General features: G+C 60.3%; 1 protein-coding gene across 2 annotated transcripts; it reads right to left on the minus strand.

Annotated features, from left to right (window-relative positions):
* Nucleotides 1-1,174: 1,174 nt before the first annotated feature.
* LAD1 (ladinin 1) lies at nucleotides 1,175-15,272 on the minus strand. 2 transcript variants are annotated; one of them, XM_019750919.3, is made up of 10 exons: nucleotides 14,642-14,818; nucleotides 8,377-8,514; nucleotides 6,371-7,145; nucleotides 5,833-5,937; nucleotides 4,983-5,026; nucleotides 3,717-3,789; nucleotides 3,455-3,592; nucleotides 3,080-3,166; nucleotides 2,773-2,847; nucleotides 1,927-2,471 (listed from the first exon to the last, which is right to left on the minus strand). In XM_019750919.3, exons 1-10 carry the CDS (start codon nucleotides 14,677-14,679, stop codon nucleotides 2,466-2,468), a joined length of 1,479 nt encoding a protein of 492 aa, XP_019606478.2. In that variant the 5' UTR covers nucleotides 14,680-14,818; the 3' UTR covers nucleotides 1,927-2,465. The 2 variants fall into 2 exon arrangements, with proteins under 2 accessions (XP_019606476.3, XP_019606478.2); XM_019750917.3 differs by having other exon boundaries at nucleotides 1,175-2,471; nucleotides 2,773-3,166; nucleotides 14,642-15,272.
* Nucleotides 15,273-17,783: the final 2,511 nt, after the last annotated feature.

Raw genomic sequence — 17,783 nt, forward strand, 5'->3', positions numbered from 1 at the left:
CCCAGCCTGGGAAGGATGCTGGGAGCAGGGCTGGGGACAGGATCAGCCTCCGAGACAATTCCCGAGTGTCCAGACCAGGGGTCTTCTCCTGGGCTGAGAGGCCTTTGCAGGATGAAGGCCTCGTGAGGACATGTGCAAAGCGGGTCTTCTCCACGACCCGAAAGCCACATGACAAGCCCTGCTCACTGGGAAGAGACCAGAACCGCTACAGGAGGTCAGACAGAAGGTAGAACTTCCAGTCAAGCGTGGTGGCTCCGCGGACAGGCAGCTGGCTGTGTGAGGGGCCGTGAGGCCCTGGGGTCACCCTGTAGGGCTGTGGCACGCAGCCGCACGGGACCATGACAGACTGAACCCACCGAAGGGGAGACACGTGAGGGGGTTCTGTCGTCGGCTAGCATGTGTAGGTCCCCAGCCCCGAGCAACGTGCCCGGGACACTTCAGGGCTCAGTACGTGATGAAAACAAACAAGAAGAGGAAAGCGTGACTGACGGCAGCTCAGCTGACACCTGCTTGACCTCTGAGTCTTCAAGGCCCCTGTCCTAACCCTGGCCCAGGCTCACACCTCCATGGACCCCCGGCCTCTTGCTCATCAGTGACCCACACGCCTCGCTGCGGGCACACAAAGTCTTCCTCGCCTGAGCATGTGTGCAGCCTCCCAGTCCTGTTTTCTCTCAACCCTGCTGCCCAGGGACACTGTGCTGCATCCTCTGCTAATGTCCTTGAGTCCCCACAGGCCAATTTCCACCCGCCTCTCGCCCCATCATTGAACTGAAACCGTCCCCTCCAGGGGCCCCAGTGGCCTTGGAGCCCAATGGCCTGATTCCCCACCCCTAGGCGTATCCCCTGCCACCTGGCCCTCACACTGCCAGGACATCAGTGGCAAGACAAGCTGAAGCCACCTGCCGACCAGCCAGCATCCTAGGAGAGAGGCCACGAGAGGTGGGTGGAGGACCGGTGACAGCCAGGCTCTCCCCTGTGAGCCCACCAAGGGCCCAGCCTGGACTCTCCTGGAATCTCAGAACTGTGCTTCTGCACCATCCCTGCACTTGAGCCACTGCAGTGGGCCACGGTCCCTGTAAGACCAACAGTCCTGCAAACTGGCCAAACGTGTTCGCATGGACGTCTGAAGAGGGAACTGGGCTCCTAAGACCCACACAGCATCATGGGAAAACCATAAATGGGTGAGGCTCTTCCTAATTATTGTGAGGCAAGGGTCTGATTGGGAGCTGGCAGGCGGTCACTTAGCTGGCAAGAACCACTAGCCGCCACCGTGACATAGCAGGGCTGTTCCCATCAGTCCCAGGAGGCCCCTGTCTTTGCAAATAGATAAAAAGTCATCAGGGAGGAAAGAAACAGAGATGGTGCTTATCTAGAATGGTACTGGAAGACACATGGACTGGAGCTGTGCTTGCAAGTCTGAGGACCTACGAGAGGACAGGCCACTGGCGAGGACCCAGGGCCACCAGGGCAGGAAAGCAGGAAGGCAAGATGGGAGGGGCGATCACGTCGCCTCCTCCAGGAGCCCCCCACACGCCCTTGCCACTTAGTTGCCTCACTGTCCGGCTTTGTCCTTGCACCTGTCACTGGAATCATTGGGCATCACGAACATACACATACTTTTTAAAGACGACAGCACTGAGGGGTGTGATGGGGCCCCAGACTGACTCTGCTTGGTCCTAGGTTGTCAGGTGGCCCACAGGGCCCAGGACGGTAGGGACGGAGTTTGGGGAGAGTGCCTGTTTCAGGGGGGCTGGCAGTGCTGGCCCACCCGAGTCACTATGTAGGACAACTGGGAGGCAGAGGAAAGAGGGGGGCTGCTAGGAAAATGACTGCTCCCCATAACCCAAATAATGTGCCCCCCACACTCAGATGACCCCCGTTCAAAAGCAGGGCCTCCAGGAAGGCATGTTTTTAAGGTATTATTAGTCAGTTACACCTGAGAGTGAATGAGTTTATCAGAATTTTCCTGAGAACAAAGGGGAGGGTGAGGGGAGGCACAATAAGGCACCGAGGTCCTGCCAGGGCAGAGGCCAGGGCAGTGAGGGGACACGGAGGGTGGCAGGCATGCGGAAGGCCGCCACGCTCCTCCACAGCTGGGGCCGTAGCGAGCAGGGGCCAGCCCGGGGGGCTCAGGTGGGGAGGAGCAGGCAGGCTGCAGTGACGGTGACACACCTGCTGGGAGCAGATCGGACAGCTGGCTCTGAAAGTGGTCAGCAAGCAGAGTCTCTGGATGGGGCGCTGAGGCCCAAGGGCGCTGAGGCCAGAGCTGGGCCCGGGCTGACCACGGGTCCCCAGAGGCTGGGCTGGGAAGGAGCTGGGTGAGTCTCCCTGACATTCCTGGCCCCAGGTCCAGAGGCAGAAAGGGAGCAGGGCAAGTGGGGATGCAGCTGCAGGAGGCAGGGGCCTGGCGAGCAGGAGGGCCCTCGAAACAAAACTTGCAGGTCTGTCCTGGCAGGCAGGGCTTGTCACACCTGTGGGACAAATGTCCATTACATCAAGGGCAGGGCTCCCAGGTTTGGGAGGGGGAGGGGATATCTGGACAGAAAGGTGTTCCTTTGCCCAAGCCCCACATCTGCGAGTGGAAGAGGGTGGGGATTGACAGCTGGAGGGAACACAGCCAGCTGGGGGTTCGACCAGGCTTCTTGAGGTTGGGGCACACCACCCAGGGGCATTCTGGTTATGTGAACTGTGCCACTGCAGACCAGTTATTGTGTGCGAGCGTGAGGGGTGGGCATGGGGTCTCCAGGGCAGCCACCGCTCTGCTCCCCTCACCTTGGTGTCCAGGGACGGGTCTGCCTTCTTTTCCCACTGGGTGCTCTTGGCAGCTGCAGTCTCTCTCGGCACCTCCTGGTTGGGGCACCGGGGTGGGGAGCAGGGATTGACGCAGACTGTGGAGGGCTCGGGACCCCAGGCCCCCCCCTTCCTGAGGGAGACCCCAGACCCACTCCTGTTCTCTGCTGCCCCTGACCCCCCCCCCTCCACTTCCGCTGTCCATTCCTGGAACGTTTGCCTCACTCTCAGGGCCCCTCTGACGCCCCTCATTCACCACCAAAGGGTGCACGTCACAGGCCCCGGGTACCTGAGTGTCCAGATCTCCGGGCTCCTGGGTCCTACTGATCCACAGATTGAGTCTTGATGTCACAACCCCTGAGAGCCTCAAGTTCTCCTAGAGAGAGGCTTCCATGAGGCCTGGGGACCCCTGGCAAGAGCAAGCCGTCCCTGGCACAGGACAGGACCTCACTCGCTTGCTGTCTATCCAACACAGCCCACAGAGACCCGGAGGCCACTGCCCCCTCCCCCGGCAGCTGTGGAGACTTGGGCTCAGGACACGAGTGGTAACTCAGGTCAACAGCAGGTTCTGCCAAAATCGACACAAGAAAACATGGCGCTTCCTAGCACGGCCAGGACAAAGGCCCTGGGTCTGGAGACCTCACGCCTCAGCCTGAGCTCTCACCTTCCGGCTGGAGGCTGGTTCTGCTCGGCTCTGGCCTGTCAGCTCCTTCTCGAAGAGGTGGCGTTTACTGGCTACCCCCACAGGAGCCACAAAGAACTCGGGGCGGGAAGAGCCTGGAGTCTTGATGGCCTCAGACCTCTGGAAACAGTGAACACAGACGGTGACTCACGAGGGTGGGCAGGTGTGCAGCCCATCCCCCCACGCCCACCCTCACTCCCTACACACACCTGGCAGGTACCACTGCCCCCTGTGCCCCGCCTACCTGGACGGCGGTGTGGTATCTCTCCAGCTTCTCGCCTAACTTGAGCATGCTGGCCGGGAGTCTCACGCTGGAACTGCAGGACAGGACAGGACAGGTGAGACTTCAGGACAGGAGTCCAGGCCTGCCCCACCGCCATCACCAAGTGACACTGCACCTCCTTGGCCGAAGTGAAAACCTACAGACTCCAGGACTGTCCTCACCTCCCTAAAAACAGCCCTCGCAGGACCGGAAACAGCTGGCATGCCCCCTGGGCCACCTCACACCTGTTCCCTGCATCCCCTCCCCATTGGCCCTAGCACTGCTGTCACCTCTGCCCACTGCCCCCGCCTGCCACCCAAGCTCTCTCCCCACTGCCACCAGACCGCTCCCGCCCACACGAATCCCATCCTGTCCTTCCAGCTTGAACCCCTCAGGACCCAGGAGGCCGGGATAGGCACCGAACTCCAGGGCCCAGGAGAAAGGCCTCCATGAGCTGGTCCCTGCCTCCTGACCCGACACAGCGTCCCCCAACCCGTGCCACATGCTTATGGGCCCCCAACCAGACACCTCAGGCTCGTCACAGTTTGCCTTTCCACAGGCAGCTCCCTCTAGTGAAGACGCATCCCTCTACTTCTCCACCTGGAAGTCCCCCCACCCCCACCCTGCCCTTGAGTCCCACTCGGATGTCACTAGCCCTGTGACTCGCTCTCCAGCCCCGCAGGTTGAGCTCCTGGGCCTGCTGCTGCACCCCCACCCCCACCCCGGGCAGCCCTGGCAGCTCTAAGGGTCTGATGGGCAGCGGGTGGCAGTGGCTTGAGGACAGCACCCGTGTCTCCTTCCTGTTGGCACCCCGCCAGGCTTCAGCAAAGGCTCAGGGGCCTCCAGTTCCTACCACAGAAGACACTGCTTTTCAGATCCAACTGTGGGATTTTCTTCAACACATGGTCCTCTCACTACTCCCCTCAACATTCAGGGCTGGGGTGCTCATTCAACACGCAGGTCCCCAGGGCCCCTCCTCACCCCCTCATCTCAAGGATACACCCCTCTTCCGTCACAGCCCCCCCCCCCCCCGAGCCCTGCTCCTCCAAGAAGCTCCCCTGTGGCATCTCACGGGGCCTCAGCCCCTCATGCGCATTCAGCCTTCCTGCCAGATGGGGAGCCCTGGGCAAGGCCAGTGCCTTCCGCTCGCGTGCCCAGCACAGCCTGGCACACGGAGGACTGGCAGGTGCTCAGCAAACACAGGCTGAACGTGACCGGATGGGAGGAACACACACGCCAGCCCCTGACCTGCGGGTCAGTGTTGCTTCCGAGCTGTTTTTCCTGGGGCTCATCTGAAACAGCAGAGAAAGGCACTGATGAGTGTGGGCGGGGGGGGGGTCCCAGGGAGGCCGTAATCCCCTCAAGGAGGGGCTCAGCTCTCAGAACATTTCTTCCTCAGACCTCTCACCCCTCTACTGCTCAGCCCCCAACTGAGTGTCTAGCAAAGGCCCCCCTTTTGTCTGCCCCCACCCACAGTCTGGATCAGAAGCCCTTCCTTGGACCCCCCCAGGTGTTCTTGGGGAACCTACAGCCACCTGCTTTCCCGCCTGTCCCACTGCCTACGAGTCCTGTGGGCAGGGGCCGGCACTGATCAACTCAGGCCTCCAGCCTCCTCCCCAGGGCCTGGCACAAAGCACTGTCAGTCACAAATGAGTGACTGATCCAGTGAACAAAGGAACAAAGAGTAAACACTGGGGTGGGACGGTGTCCCCAGGCCATACAATTGGTACTACTGGGGCTGAGCAGAGCGGACCACTCGGAGGGCCTGCTGCCCTCTGCCCTCCCCTCCAGGTGATGACAGGAGCTGGTGATGGCACGCATGCCCCGGCCAGCATCCCTGCCATGTGCCACCGTCCTGCAGCTCCGCCTTTCCCCACCAGGTGGCGCTGCTCCTGTGTCCACACCTGCCTTCCAGGTCACTGACTAACCAGCCCTCCGCACATAACCCAACCTCCTCTGCGCTTGGCCACCAGGGGAGCCCAAAGCCCCTCTCTATCCAGGCTCCTTGGTATCTGACCCAACGTCCCTGTGCTGTGACCCAGGCTGGTCCCTTGGCTTGTCCTCCAGGGGGCTGGACAAAGGTGTCCTGGACTCTCACCCGAAAGGAGATGGTTCTGGGGCTGAAGCGCTGGAGCGAACTGCTGTAGGTGACCTGGGTGGGCGAGAACGTGTCCGCTTCTTCCTCCTTGATGGGAATTTTCACCTGGATGGACGAGGGAATGTCACACAAGCGGTGTGGGTAGCCCTGAGCCCAAACTGCCACGGGCACCCCAGGTGACCTGGCCCATCCCAGGAGCTGCAGGAGGAAGTGGGCAGGAAGGCAGCCCTGTGCCATCCTCTGCCTCGGCTGCGGGGATGGGGACACAGTCCTAAAGTGCCAGACCACCAGGCAGAGCTTTCCAGGGGGGCTTCTGGAAGGATCTGAGGTTTCCCCAGTCTGCTGGGGTCCTGGGGTCCAGAAGCTGGATGAGAATATCCTCCCCGTCACACAGCTGGTGCCGCTGCCCTGCCTCAGTGTCCCCTATTCTGACAGGGGCTGTCAGCAGGTAGGGAGAGAAGGCCAACATCGGCCTGAAGGTGGCAGGACAGCAGACAGCCCGGGAGTCAGAGGCCACCTGGGTGGGAGCACTGCCAACCTGGAGTGTGATGGGCGGGAGGCGGGAAGCCACGGTCGGAGAGGTGGGCACCACCGGCTCTGCCGAGGGCAGGGGGCTCTTCTCAGGGAGGGCCCTTGTTTTCAGCTCCGTGGTGGTGGCCTGGCTCCCCTCGGCCGCTGGTGGCTCCTGGGCCTGGGGCTGCTCTGAGCGTGCCGCCCTCTTTGGGACCAGCTTGGTCTCTGACACTGGTGACTTCTCAAAGATGGACGCTTTCTCAGACACCAGTCTCCTCTGTGAACCTGACGTCTTCCTTGGGGCTGGCAGCTTCTCCGAGGTACCTGTTTTTTCTAGAACTGGCTTCTTCTCTGATGCTGCCACGTTCTCCGACAGCGCCATTCTCTCGGAGACGGAGGTTTTCTCTGAGCCCTGCCTCTTTTCCAGGGCCGTCGTCTTCTCTGGCACGGCGGACTCCTCCAAGACCCCCTTCTGCCCGTCTGCTGGTTCTCTGCCCACCACGCTCTCCTCCTGCCTGGCCCAGGGGCCCCGCTGCTCCTGGCTCAGTCTGCGGCGAGGTGGCACATCCACCCCCTTCTTGGGCACGATGGGCTGCTGCCTGGTCTGCACAGGGTCCGAGCTGTCCCTCCCTTCCTCCGCCTCCAGCCGCTCCCGGATGGGGGTCTGGGCCGCCTCCACCACCTGCCGCCTCTGCCTGCGCTCCTGCCGCGTCCTGAGGATGGCCTGGATGTCCTCACTGTCATCTTTGAAGGCTGGGGGTGGTGGCTTGGGCACCTCTGCTTCCTCCACGCTCCGCAGTCTGAGCCGGAAGATGAGAGATGGGGTGGAAGATAGAATCAGAGGATATCAGAGAGGGGAGGGGCCCTGGGGTGTCTGAGCCAATGGGGAGGCCGCCAGGGCCGCCAGGGAGGGTGAGGAGGCAGAGCCCTGCCCCGTCCCCACCACCATCACTTAAATAAGGATCACTTCCTCCACTTCACATACTGGACAGAGCACACCACGCTTTCCCAACAGTTTATAAACCCCTGGAAGGTCCACACACCCGTGTTCAGATATAGTCAACACACACAGAGTGAAGAACGACTGTCCGTGAGCCAGGCCTTGTGACAACATGGACAGGAATAAATGCAGATCCCGCCCTCAGAGCCGCGATCAAGCCCAGAGAGACTCAGGGATTTGTCAAAGGTCACACAGCTGACTGGTGCTGGCCGGACGAGAGCCGGAGCCCCTGAGCGCACCCACACTGATGGCTGCCATGTGCTGCAGCCACAGGCACCCTGCGCTCCCTTCTGCGGGGACCCCAGGGTGCGAGGACCACATGAGAGGGCGGACTCAACCGCAGCTTGGCCTCCAGCAGGAGGCTCTTAGCGTCCTCGCAGCTGCTCTCCACGTGACGTGGGACAAGTCAATTCACTGTCTGGGCCTTCGTCTCCAGGTCTGCAAACTGGGCTCGTTAGGAGGTAAAACGAGACTCTTCCGTGAGACGGCCCAGCACAGGCCTGTCACCCAGGGGACATTCCAGAAACCCTGGGCCCTTCTCTTCCTTCCCTCAGACCCCACAATCGAGGCGGCAAGACTAGCCCCCAAGAAGTGAACTGTGGCGGGCTAGGGTCGGAGGGAGACAGCCTAGTTTCGTGAGGAGAGTGGAGCCTCTGAGGCTGACAGAAGGCAATGCCCCCTACTTGTTGTCTCAGCACGTCACCTGCGCACGCTGGGACCCAGTGGCTCCACTGTAAGTGGATCCTCGGTACCTCTCTCAGGGATGATACTGTAAGGACTAAGCGAGTTATGTCCATCTGATGCCCAGCAAAGTGCTGACTGGTGGATGGAATCGACAGAGCACAGCGGCCATTCTTCTAAAGGGGGTGGACCCAGACAGGGTCAAGGAGGGGCTGGGGACGGTGGGAACACTGGGGACCCTGACACTCCTGCTCATGCCCTCGGCCTCATCCCCCCGGGCAGGCCAGATGCTGCACTTTGTCCGTCACCTGGGACAGGACCTGAGGCCTCACCCCACCCTGACCACGCACCTCTCTGCAGCCGACCGGCCTCCGTTCTGGGCGAGCCTGGGAGCCTCGTCGTCTGTGCTGGAGCTGAGGTTTCGCTGCCTCCTCCGCCGCTCTCGCTCCTGCTCCTCCTCGTCTTCCAGGGTCCACTGCCTGGCCAGGCTGGGGGACAGAGAGGCCGTGAGTCCCTGGCCAGCCGCCTGTGGGACTGGGGGACACCAGCGGCCTCCAGGTGGCGCCCTCTGTGGGTGGCTGTGGGCACTGTCTGTGAAGACTACAGTGCTGAAGACAATACGAAAGACAATTCTGTGTTGATTGAATGTTGGGATAATATTTTGGATACACTGGAGTAAGTCAGATACATTATTAAGTTTGCCTGTTTCTTTTTACTTTTTTAGTGTATCTACCAGAAAATTTTAAGTATGATTCACATTATAAGTCTATTCAGCGGCTATTAAATTTCTGCTAAAGCTGCAGGATTTGGGTTCGACTGGAGTTTTTTGGCTGTGGCACTGCTGGCATTGTGCCTGGGGAACTCCACGGGCAGGCCCGTCCTGGACTGTCGGCTGCTGAATGGCACCTGGCCTCCACCCGCTGGGCGCCAGTGACACCACTTCCCAGGTGTGACATTGTCGGCTGTGCCCTGGGGGGCAAAACCACCCCCAACAAGATCCACTGGGCTGGCCTTGATCCTGGACTCCACAGTGGGAACATGGGGCCGCCCTCTGTGGGGTGACTGGGGAGGTGGGCGGGCCCACGGTCCTGCCTGCAGGAGGCAGATGAACTTGACAAGCTCCCCTTTCTTCTTGTGGGGACACCCCCAGGCAGCCAAGCCTTCATTTAAGGAGCAGACACTTTTCTGAAAAAAATCACGCAAACCCACAATTGTATACCCTGAGTCACATAGCAAACCTATCTCGCAAGCCTCCTCCAGAAAAGCCTCCTCCAGTGGCTTGAGGAAGGCGGGTCAGGTGGTGGCTAGGCCTTCTGCCCTGGGAGGGTCCCTTCCTGTTCGCCTCCTCCTCACGTTCCTTCCTCAAATGAGGAGGCAGCCACATGATGGCGCCGACCTTTTCCTCCAGGTCCAGCATCACACTCGTTGACCCAACATTCCCTGAACAAGTATTTTTCGAGCGCTGACGACATGCCAGGCCTGGCTGTGGGGACTGGTGCAGCCCAGAAGGAGGCCAACAGGGGCCTCCTTTCCCGGAGGGCATTCCAAGTGGGGGTGTTGGACACTGAGCCAGGAAGTGACACAAGGACAATGGAATAAGGTAGGAGTTGACGTGAGGGAGGGGCTGGGAGGGGAGGCTTCTCTGAGCCCTGAGGAGTCCAGTGACCCAGGAGGAGGGCACCGCAAGTAGTAAGGCCTGGGCATGACGAGCTGGGCGTTCAGGGGAAGGGTCAGCAGAGCCAGACCATGGCCACAGGGGCTTGGATGGGGCAAGGCCAAGCAGAAGTCCTTGTGGACCAAGTGTCTGGAGTTTTACCCAGGGGAGTGACACAATAGGACATTATTACTGTGATGTATCTCTGGCTGCTGTGTGGAAAAAGAACTGAAGGGGGCAGGGAGACAAGCAAACAGGCCCGTCAGGGGCTCCTGCGATCGCCAGGCGAGAGACGGGAATAGTGACAGGTTTAGGACAGGTTTTGAGGACAGCGCCAACACGGTGGGGCGGATGGCGTGAGGGGGTGGGGGGAAGAGAGGAGTCCAGGGAAACGCCTGTGTTTTGGCCTGAAGAGGTCCTGGGGCTGCTGTTAGGAAGATGGGGAAGAGCAGGGGCGGACGCGTTGCTGAGATACCGGGTGGCAGTGGGAGGGGGAAGTGAAGAGTGAGGAGGAGAGACCAGGGAGAACGGAGGGAACCAGCTGACAGCGCTGACCTGCGGCGAGAGGCGAGGGCCTGTCCACACCACTGGAGACATGAGAAGACCAGGACGCAGCACAGCCTCCTGGTCTCCTAGAAAGAGTCCCTGGCAGCTGGGGCCAGCGCGGCACCGCACTAGTCCTGGGAGAATGGGCCCATCAGCAACTCTTAGGAGGAGTTTTGCTGAGAAGAAAAGCGAGTAAGAGGGCACAGGCGCTAGAGGACAGGGCTCAAGGAATGCTTTTGTAATGGAGGCCTAATTTACACACCGTAAACACCCAGGTCTTAAGTTGTGCTTCCTTTTTGAAGACGGGCAAATGAAGGAGCGTGGAGGGGGTGTGAGAGGTTGGAAAAGGAAGAGTGAAGAAGAAGTCCTGCAGGGAGAGGAAACTGCCTTTGGAAGGAACCTTCCGGAACCTCCCTTTCTGCCATCAGGACAGCTCTGGCGGACATCTCAGCCCCCCTGCTCCTGTCAGTGGAGGTGGAGAAGGGCTCCAGTCTAAGCCCTGACCACAGAATGTGAGCGAGACTGCCCTGGCCTTCACAGGACCCCGCCAGCTCTGCACAGTTACAGATGGATCATTCATTCATTCATTCATTCATTCATTCATTCATTCATTCACCATGCACAACGACGGTCTATTACGAGCCCGGCCCTGATGCCCAGCTCTATTTGGCTTCCATTTTTCATACTTGGAAATGCCAAGTCCAGCTGAGGCCATGTTTCCAGCTCTCCCCCTCTCTAGACGCACCCCTGCCCCTAGTGTTGACAGTTGGGGGTCAGCTCTTGGCCTCCAAAGCTGAGGGATCCATCTACTGGGGAGAGTGACCCACAAAGCCAGAAGCTCCTCTCCCCTGACCACACCCAGGCGGGGCCGGAGCCGCCAGGACTCCTGGGTCCTGAGCAGCCCTGTTCCCACACGCTCCTCTCAGCCCTGGGGAAGGCGGCTTGTTTGTTTATCCTCCGGTGGGGCCATGTAGTATGTGAGTGAGCTGTCAGAGCCTGGTCCCCGCAGCCATGATTCACTCCCTCACTTCCCAGGCCTGGCCTAGCCCCGAAAGGTCTCCCAGGTGTCCCTGAGTGTCCCCTACCTGTGCGCCAAGACCCTACAGCTCACCCAAGGGGCTGTGGTCACCCCACCTCCTGCTGCCTTCAACCCCTAATGAAAAGCGGGTTTCAGCAGCACCTCCCACCCTGCCGGTCACTGGCCTCTAAAGATGAGGAAACAGGAATGGAGGGGAGGGAGGGGCAAATGTCAGAGGGACCTCAGGGTGCAGTTGCTGAAACCCCAATAATAAAAAAAAAGATAACTAGGGGCTCAGAACAGTGCTTAGCATTTGGTAGCATACAAATACTTGTTGAACACGGTGAGTGATAAATCAGTAAGTACAGGAACGAAGGAAGAAGTACGGGCACTGACACAGAAGGGCCCCCATCCTGCCAGGCACTGCTGGATTTTACAAACCCCGGCAACCTCAAGCCTCACCACAGCCCTGTGAGGGAAGGCGGTGTCGTTCCCATTTTGCAGATGAGGAAACTGAGGTGTGTGGGGGTTAACAACTTGCCCAAGATAGCACAGTGAATAAAAAGAAGGAACCAAGATTCTATCCTAGGACAGCCTCTCAACGCCAAACGCCAGAAAGGGATGTGCTGGGAGGGAGACCACATTCTCAGGGGCCCCACAGCTGAATAGAGGAAGGAGCAGGGAGCGTGGGAGGGCCTCTGACGGTGTGGGGTTCCCCACCCAGGACAGCCCAGAGCTCGTGGGGCAGCCTGGGAGAGCAGGTTTGGGGAGACCCAGTGGCCAACACAATTGACCTTCGAGCTCCAGAGCCAGGCCAGGGGTGGAACCTGTAGGTCCTGCCATCCAAGGAGCCCCAGCCACCCTCAGCAGCTGATGCCACAGCCCCGCCACTCCCTTCCTCTGGACAACCCTGTCTTCCACCTCCGCCTTCATTTGGGGACACTTATCTCTGTCGCCATACAGGGCTGCGATCCTCAACTGCTCTGATTAAAGGAGAGGAATATGTGACGGCGGCCCAGCGGTGTGTGGGACACTGGGGCGTAAGAAGCAGAGTTTGCCAATCTTGGAAGAGAGAACAGACAAGGGGCCGGGCCTGGCACTGGGCTGGGTGGCCCAGCGCTGACTGGCTGTATAACCTGGGCCTAGTCTGCAGCCCCTGAGAGGGCCAGGCCTCAGGCTCCCCTTCCCCACAACAAAGGGTCACCCTGGGTGGTCACTGAGGTCCCTTCTAGCCCTGATGGCCGAGGGAGAGGTGTCGGAGAGACTGGGGGCAGTGCAGGGAGGCGAGAGGGCTGCTCCAAGCCCAGGCAGGGGAATGATTAACCGCTGGCTGCTCAGGGCCGGGTTCTCAGATCCACCTTCACCCCCCGCAGACAGGCCGGGCCCAGCCCCGCCCGTCACCAGGCCAGCTCAGGGAGGAAAGGACAAGGCACCCAGCCAGCCAGCTCACCACTGCCCCCACTCCAGGCCCGGGGCATCTGAAGCTCCACTTCACGCCAAGGGTGGGCTGCAGGCTAGTCCTCAGCTCCCCACGGGGCCCTGGCAGGGCCACACGCCCTCCCAGTCCTCCCCAGCCTGATGGTTGACAGTGACTCACAGCCTTCTTCCTCCTGCCGCCGAGGCTTGTTCACCAGGGAGCCGAGTGGGTGCTCCGGGTGCCTCATGGGTAACAGTTGGCAACAGCGTGTCTGCCCACAGGGCTCTGTGAAGGCTGGGGCCCTGCAAGGAGGGCAGGCCAGGGGCTCCTGTGGCAGGACGGGTTCCCCTGGGCCACCCTGGACATCCATAGGAATTCGGCCCCACCCCTGCTGCCACACCAGACCGTGTCCAGCTGAGCAGTGGACAAGCTAAGACCAAATCCTGCCCCCATCTTAAAAGCTGCAGTGCCCAGCTGCCCACCTAGCGCATGCACACGCCCTGTGCGTATCCAGGCATGCTCTCAGACACAAAATCACATATACCCCACCCGACAGCTCCTGGGGAAGTAGTGTCTGCTCAGTGTTTCTAACCCAACGCACTCAGACCAAATAGGCTCGGATGACCAAGACCAAACTCAGCAACCTCAGAACTGGCTGCCCACACAGACATCTGCTCACTCCACAGGCCATAAACACACGTGCCCGCACCCAGCCAGGCACAGATACACCCGCACGAGGCCCAGACACTCCCACATCGCCCCCAGGCACACTGACCCACATGCAGAGTCCAAGGCCATGACTCCAGCCCCACCCTCAGCACATACCTTCCCTGGGGTGTGTCCAACCTCTAGGGCAGCCTGGGTTCCTTTCCCAGAGCGCCGAGTTCCCTCCATTCCTGGAGTTTACCTGCCCCCGTTCCCCCCAGACCCACCACACCGCAGTAGGAGGTGGACCCCCAGCCGTGTGGGATGAGCTGCTCGGGGTGGGGGGCTGAGTACAAAACCCTGGAGAAGCTCTGGAGCCCCCCCTCCATGGAAGGAGGGGGAGAAGGGGAGCCCAGGGCCCCCTGAATGAGGACAGCCTGGGGAGGCGGCACCTGCACAGACAGCCCGGCCTCCGGAAAGGCTGCCGTGCCCCAGTGCCCACCTGGGAGGGGCCAAGAGTCCAGTTTCTACCCGGGAGCTGGGTTTGAGCTGCAGGGGTCTCCGTTTCTTCAGGGACAAGATGTGTGTGTGAGGTGGGGGAGGGAGTGGGATAGAAGGTGAAGGTGCTCATGGGAGCACTTCTGGGGGGCGCAGAGCAGGGCCAGGAGGAGCCCCAGTGGGGGGCGCTGCCCCGGCGACAAGGCCCCCTTCCCTGACCCTGACAGGATGCCCAGCGGGCGGGGATCAGATACCCACTCCCTGGCCCGTTGAGGGCCTAGCTCACAAATAAATACTGAAGCACAGAGGAGGGCGAGAGCGTTCTTGAGGTCACCGAGCCCAGACACCAACCACCCCCAGGGCCATCCTCAGAATCCGGCCTCATCAGCGGAAGGGGATCTAGTTCCCTCGGTCCTTGCTCTGTGGCCCCTCCAGGTGGGGTGGCTCTCACTGCTGGCACTGCCCCCACTCCCTGCCAGGAGGGGCTGAGGGACACCTCCCTGGGGCCCACTCTACAGAGAAACCCGTAGTGAGGGAGACTTCTCTCTGGAAATGAGGTTTGGCTACTCCTGACCACGTCCCAATGCCCCAGAACGGGATGGTGGGGTTGGGGGCCCTCCAGGCCAGGGACCAGCCCTCCACAGGCACCCTGTGCATGAACTCACCCCTCAAGGGGAGAAAAGGAAGCCTGGGGGAGTGAGAACACCCACCCTGTCCCTGAGAGTTCCCCAGTTTGGCCCCTGAGGAGCAGCCAGACCGGTCCGGCCTTAGTGCCGGGCTCCGGGAACAGGACAGCCAGAGGTGCGCCGCTGCCCCCCTCCCGGCCACCGCGCTCACCTGGACAGCGCGGACCAGTTCTTCTTGCCGCCGGACATGCTGCGCGCTCTGCGGGGCTGCCTCACCTGCGCGCCCCTCCCCCGTCACCGGCCCAGGTAGGTCACCTGGCGCTTATATTCCCCGCCCGCCCCGCGCCGCGCGCTGATTTGCCGTCGGGAGTGACCCCGGGGGGTGGGCTCCCACACCTCCGCCCTGGTCCCCGCCCCGGTCCCCGCCCCGGCCCCCGCGCGCTGGACAGACGGCCGCTTGGATCGCCGCACGAACGCCCGGGCAGCGCGGGGCTGGTCGGCGGGCGGCCCGGGGCGAGGGCGGCCGGCTTCCTGCTCAGAACCAGTCGGACCAGCTCGGCGCCGGGCGCCTCCTCGCACAGGTGTCGCAGCCCAGGGTGCCGGGCGAGGGGCGGGACCCGCAGATCGGGGTCAGGCTGAGCTCACTGCCGGAACCGACTTAGCCCGAGAAACCCAGAGCAGGAAGCCGGGCAGGAACCGGAGCGCAGGTACCGTAATCTCGGACCTAGAGCGCACTCCCGCTCCCGGGCTGGGGGACCTGGGGCCCACGCCCCTCCCTAGCAAGCCCTGAGATGGGCGGGGCAGTGCTTTTCCTGTGCTGCCAGGCACTCCCAAAACGCGACTCAATTAAGCAAACATTTGAGAGCCCACAGCACTGAAAACGCGAAGATGTCCTGTCCTCGCTCACTGGTACTGGACTTTGGGCTGGAGGGGGAGGGTGTATAACAGACCAGAGGCTCCGCTTTCCCCAGAAGGAAGGTGTAGGCATGGACAACTGGACCTGGAATTTGGGGGCAACTTGAGGCAGCTCAGTCACCACCAGAGCCACCTGGCTCCCTTTCCAGCCATCTGGGCTGATGGAGCACGTGCTTCCTACCCAGGAAGCAGCCTCAGGTGGGCTGACATTGGGGAATATTCCCTGATGGATCAGAGCTGCAAGGTCAGCAGCAGCAACAGTTCTTGCTCTGAGACGCATGGGGTACAGCCCTAGGCACCTGGGCGAAGGAGCTTGGACTGTGAGCATCTGCTGGGCCCTGCTCCCAGCCTGGCTTCCCTTTGGCACTGATCCAGGGTGGATGGTCTCACAGTTGCCCTCCAGCTCTGAGGTCTCAGGGAAGGGCAAGCCAGCAACGGAGCAGAAGCCTGAAACACACACAGCCAGCCTGATGTGGCATGTCCTTCCCTAAATGCACCTCCTCCAGGGAGCCGTCCTTTTTGGCATAGGTGAGGAGAGAGTTTCCAGGGACTGGGAGCCTGGAGACCTGGCTTTGAGCTCGATTCTGCCACTTATGGACCACATGACTTGGGGCAAATCACTTAGGAAGAAAGAGACTGCTGGTCATTTGAAGCCTGGCCCTTGTAGGGACCCTTCCTGAAGCCAGGGAACAATGGGGTGTCTGGAAGTCCAAAACCCGACACACTCTCTACAGATATAAAAGCCCAAAGACACGGACGGTTGGTATGCAGACGACTGAATAAGTGAGGAAACAAATTATGCACGGCATGTGTGAATATTTACTGTGAATATTTACCAGGCACTTTCTACGTGCCAGGCCCTGGGTCCGGTGCTGGTCAGCCTCGTAGGCTCCTAGGGCTGTAGGAACAAAGTGCCACCAACTAGCAGCACCGTTTACAGCAACAAAAATCGGGAGAGCACCCACATGGCTCTCCACAGGAACGTGGGTGAATAAACGATGGTAAATTGCATCACTTCACGGCAGAGACAATAAGCTCCCGGTAAGTGTATGCACAGGGGGGACTATTCCAAGCTCAAGCTCGAACGGGGGAAAAGCAGAAAGCACGCCTGTGTGTCCGGTTGACCACAAAGATGTGGAGCAAGCCAGGTGTTGTTTAGGGATTCATACAGGTGTGGTGACGTCACACCAACAGGCCAGGGGATGACGCCCAAAAGGGAGGGGTGTGTTCTCCCTGGCGGAGAGGAAGGGTCACGATGGTAGAGGGGCCCAGTGGCTTCCAATGTGCAACTGCCTAGTTCTTAAAATGTGCAGGTGTTCATTTTGTAATTCTGTCTACCCTACAAGCATTAAACACTGACCGTGTACTGTTACTTCCTCTGGGGGGAGTCCGAGAAAAAGGCATCTCACATGGGAAGTCCCTGGGCAAAGCCAGGGGTTTCCAAGACTTCCCAGCCAAGGGTGGGAAGGGGTCACCTCTATCCTCCCAGAACAGATGTCAGGCTCTGGAATCCCCCACCCCCTGTCCCTGCATTCACAGGGCACCTTCTCCTTCCCCCAAGAGGCCACAATGGAGATCCAGGGGTCTCGCGGGCCCCAGCTGTGTGAGAAGTCACACCTGACACATCAGTTCCATTCCCTCTGCAAGGTGACAAGACCCACATCCAAAGGATCCTGGACAGTGGTTTCCTGGCTCTTGGTTTTTACAAACTAACTAAATATATATATTTAAGTGGGAATACCCTAACGGTGTTGTCACCATTTTATTTTGTGAAGTACTAACATTAAAAAGCAGTTACTGCCTGCCACCCTCCCAGCCCGTAAGCAAAGGCTGTTGTAACCCTAAAATAGTAAAATGAAGGCATGCCCACTTTCAGGACACAGGAGCCCTTTTCTACATTTTGCTTCATGGAAATCTGACCATGGTGGCCCTGGTTCCCTCTTCGGGCAGTGAAGCAGTTGAAACTTGGTCACAAAGAGCTGACCGGGAGAATTGCATCTGGGAAGTGCTAAGTGACACATACATAGGCATGGTCACACTCACGAGCAGGTAAGCCACCCACCTGTGTGCCACGTTCATGTTCCCACACACTGCGCGTCCCTTCAGATGAACACTCACGAGCGGTCACACACACACCCCTCCCCACAGGGCTCCTAACTCACAACACCTGCCCCGGCTCTCAGGTGAGGCCATACTTCTCTCCTGAACCTGGAGCGAAGGGCCAGGTCACCCAGCCTGTGCCAACAGTGAGAGGGCCAGGTGCTGGCACTGGAGCCAGCTGGACGCTGAATCCCAGGCCAAAGGTGGCCCACCTGCTCTGATGCCCAGGCCTCTGCTTCTGGCTGGGGGACTGAAGTTCTCTCCACACCCAGTGTTCTCGGTGGCTTGGAAGTCCAGGGACCTGGGATCTAGTCCCGGTTAGGTCTGTGACCTTGAGT

Source organism: Rhinolophus sinicus, chromosome 6, assembly GCF_057876585.1.
Source record: "Rhinolophus sinicus isolate RSI-liver-muscle chromosome 6, RSI-T2T, whole genome shotgun sequence".
Classification (NCBI taxonomy): domain Eukaryota; kingdom Metazoa; phylum Chordata; class Mammalia; order Chiroptera; family Rhinolophidae; genus Rhinolophus; species Rhinolophus sinicus.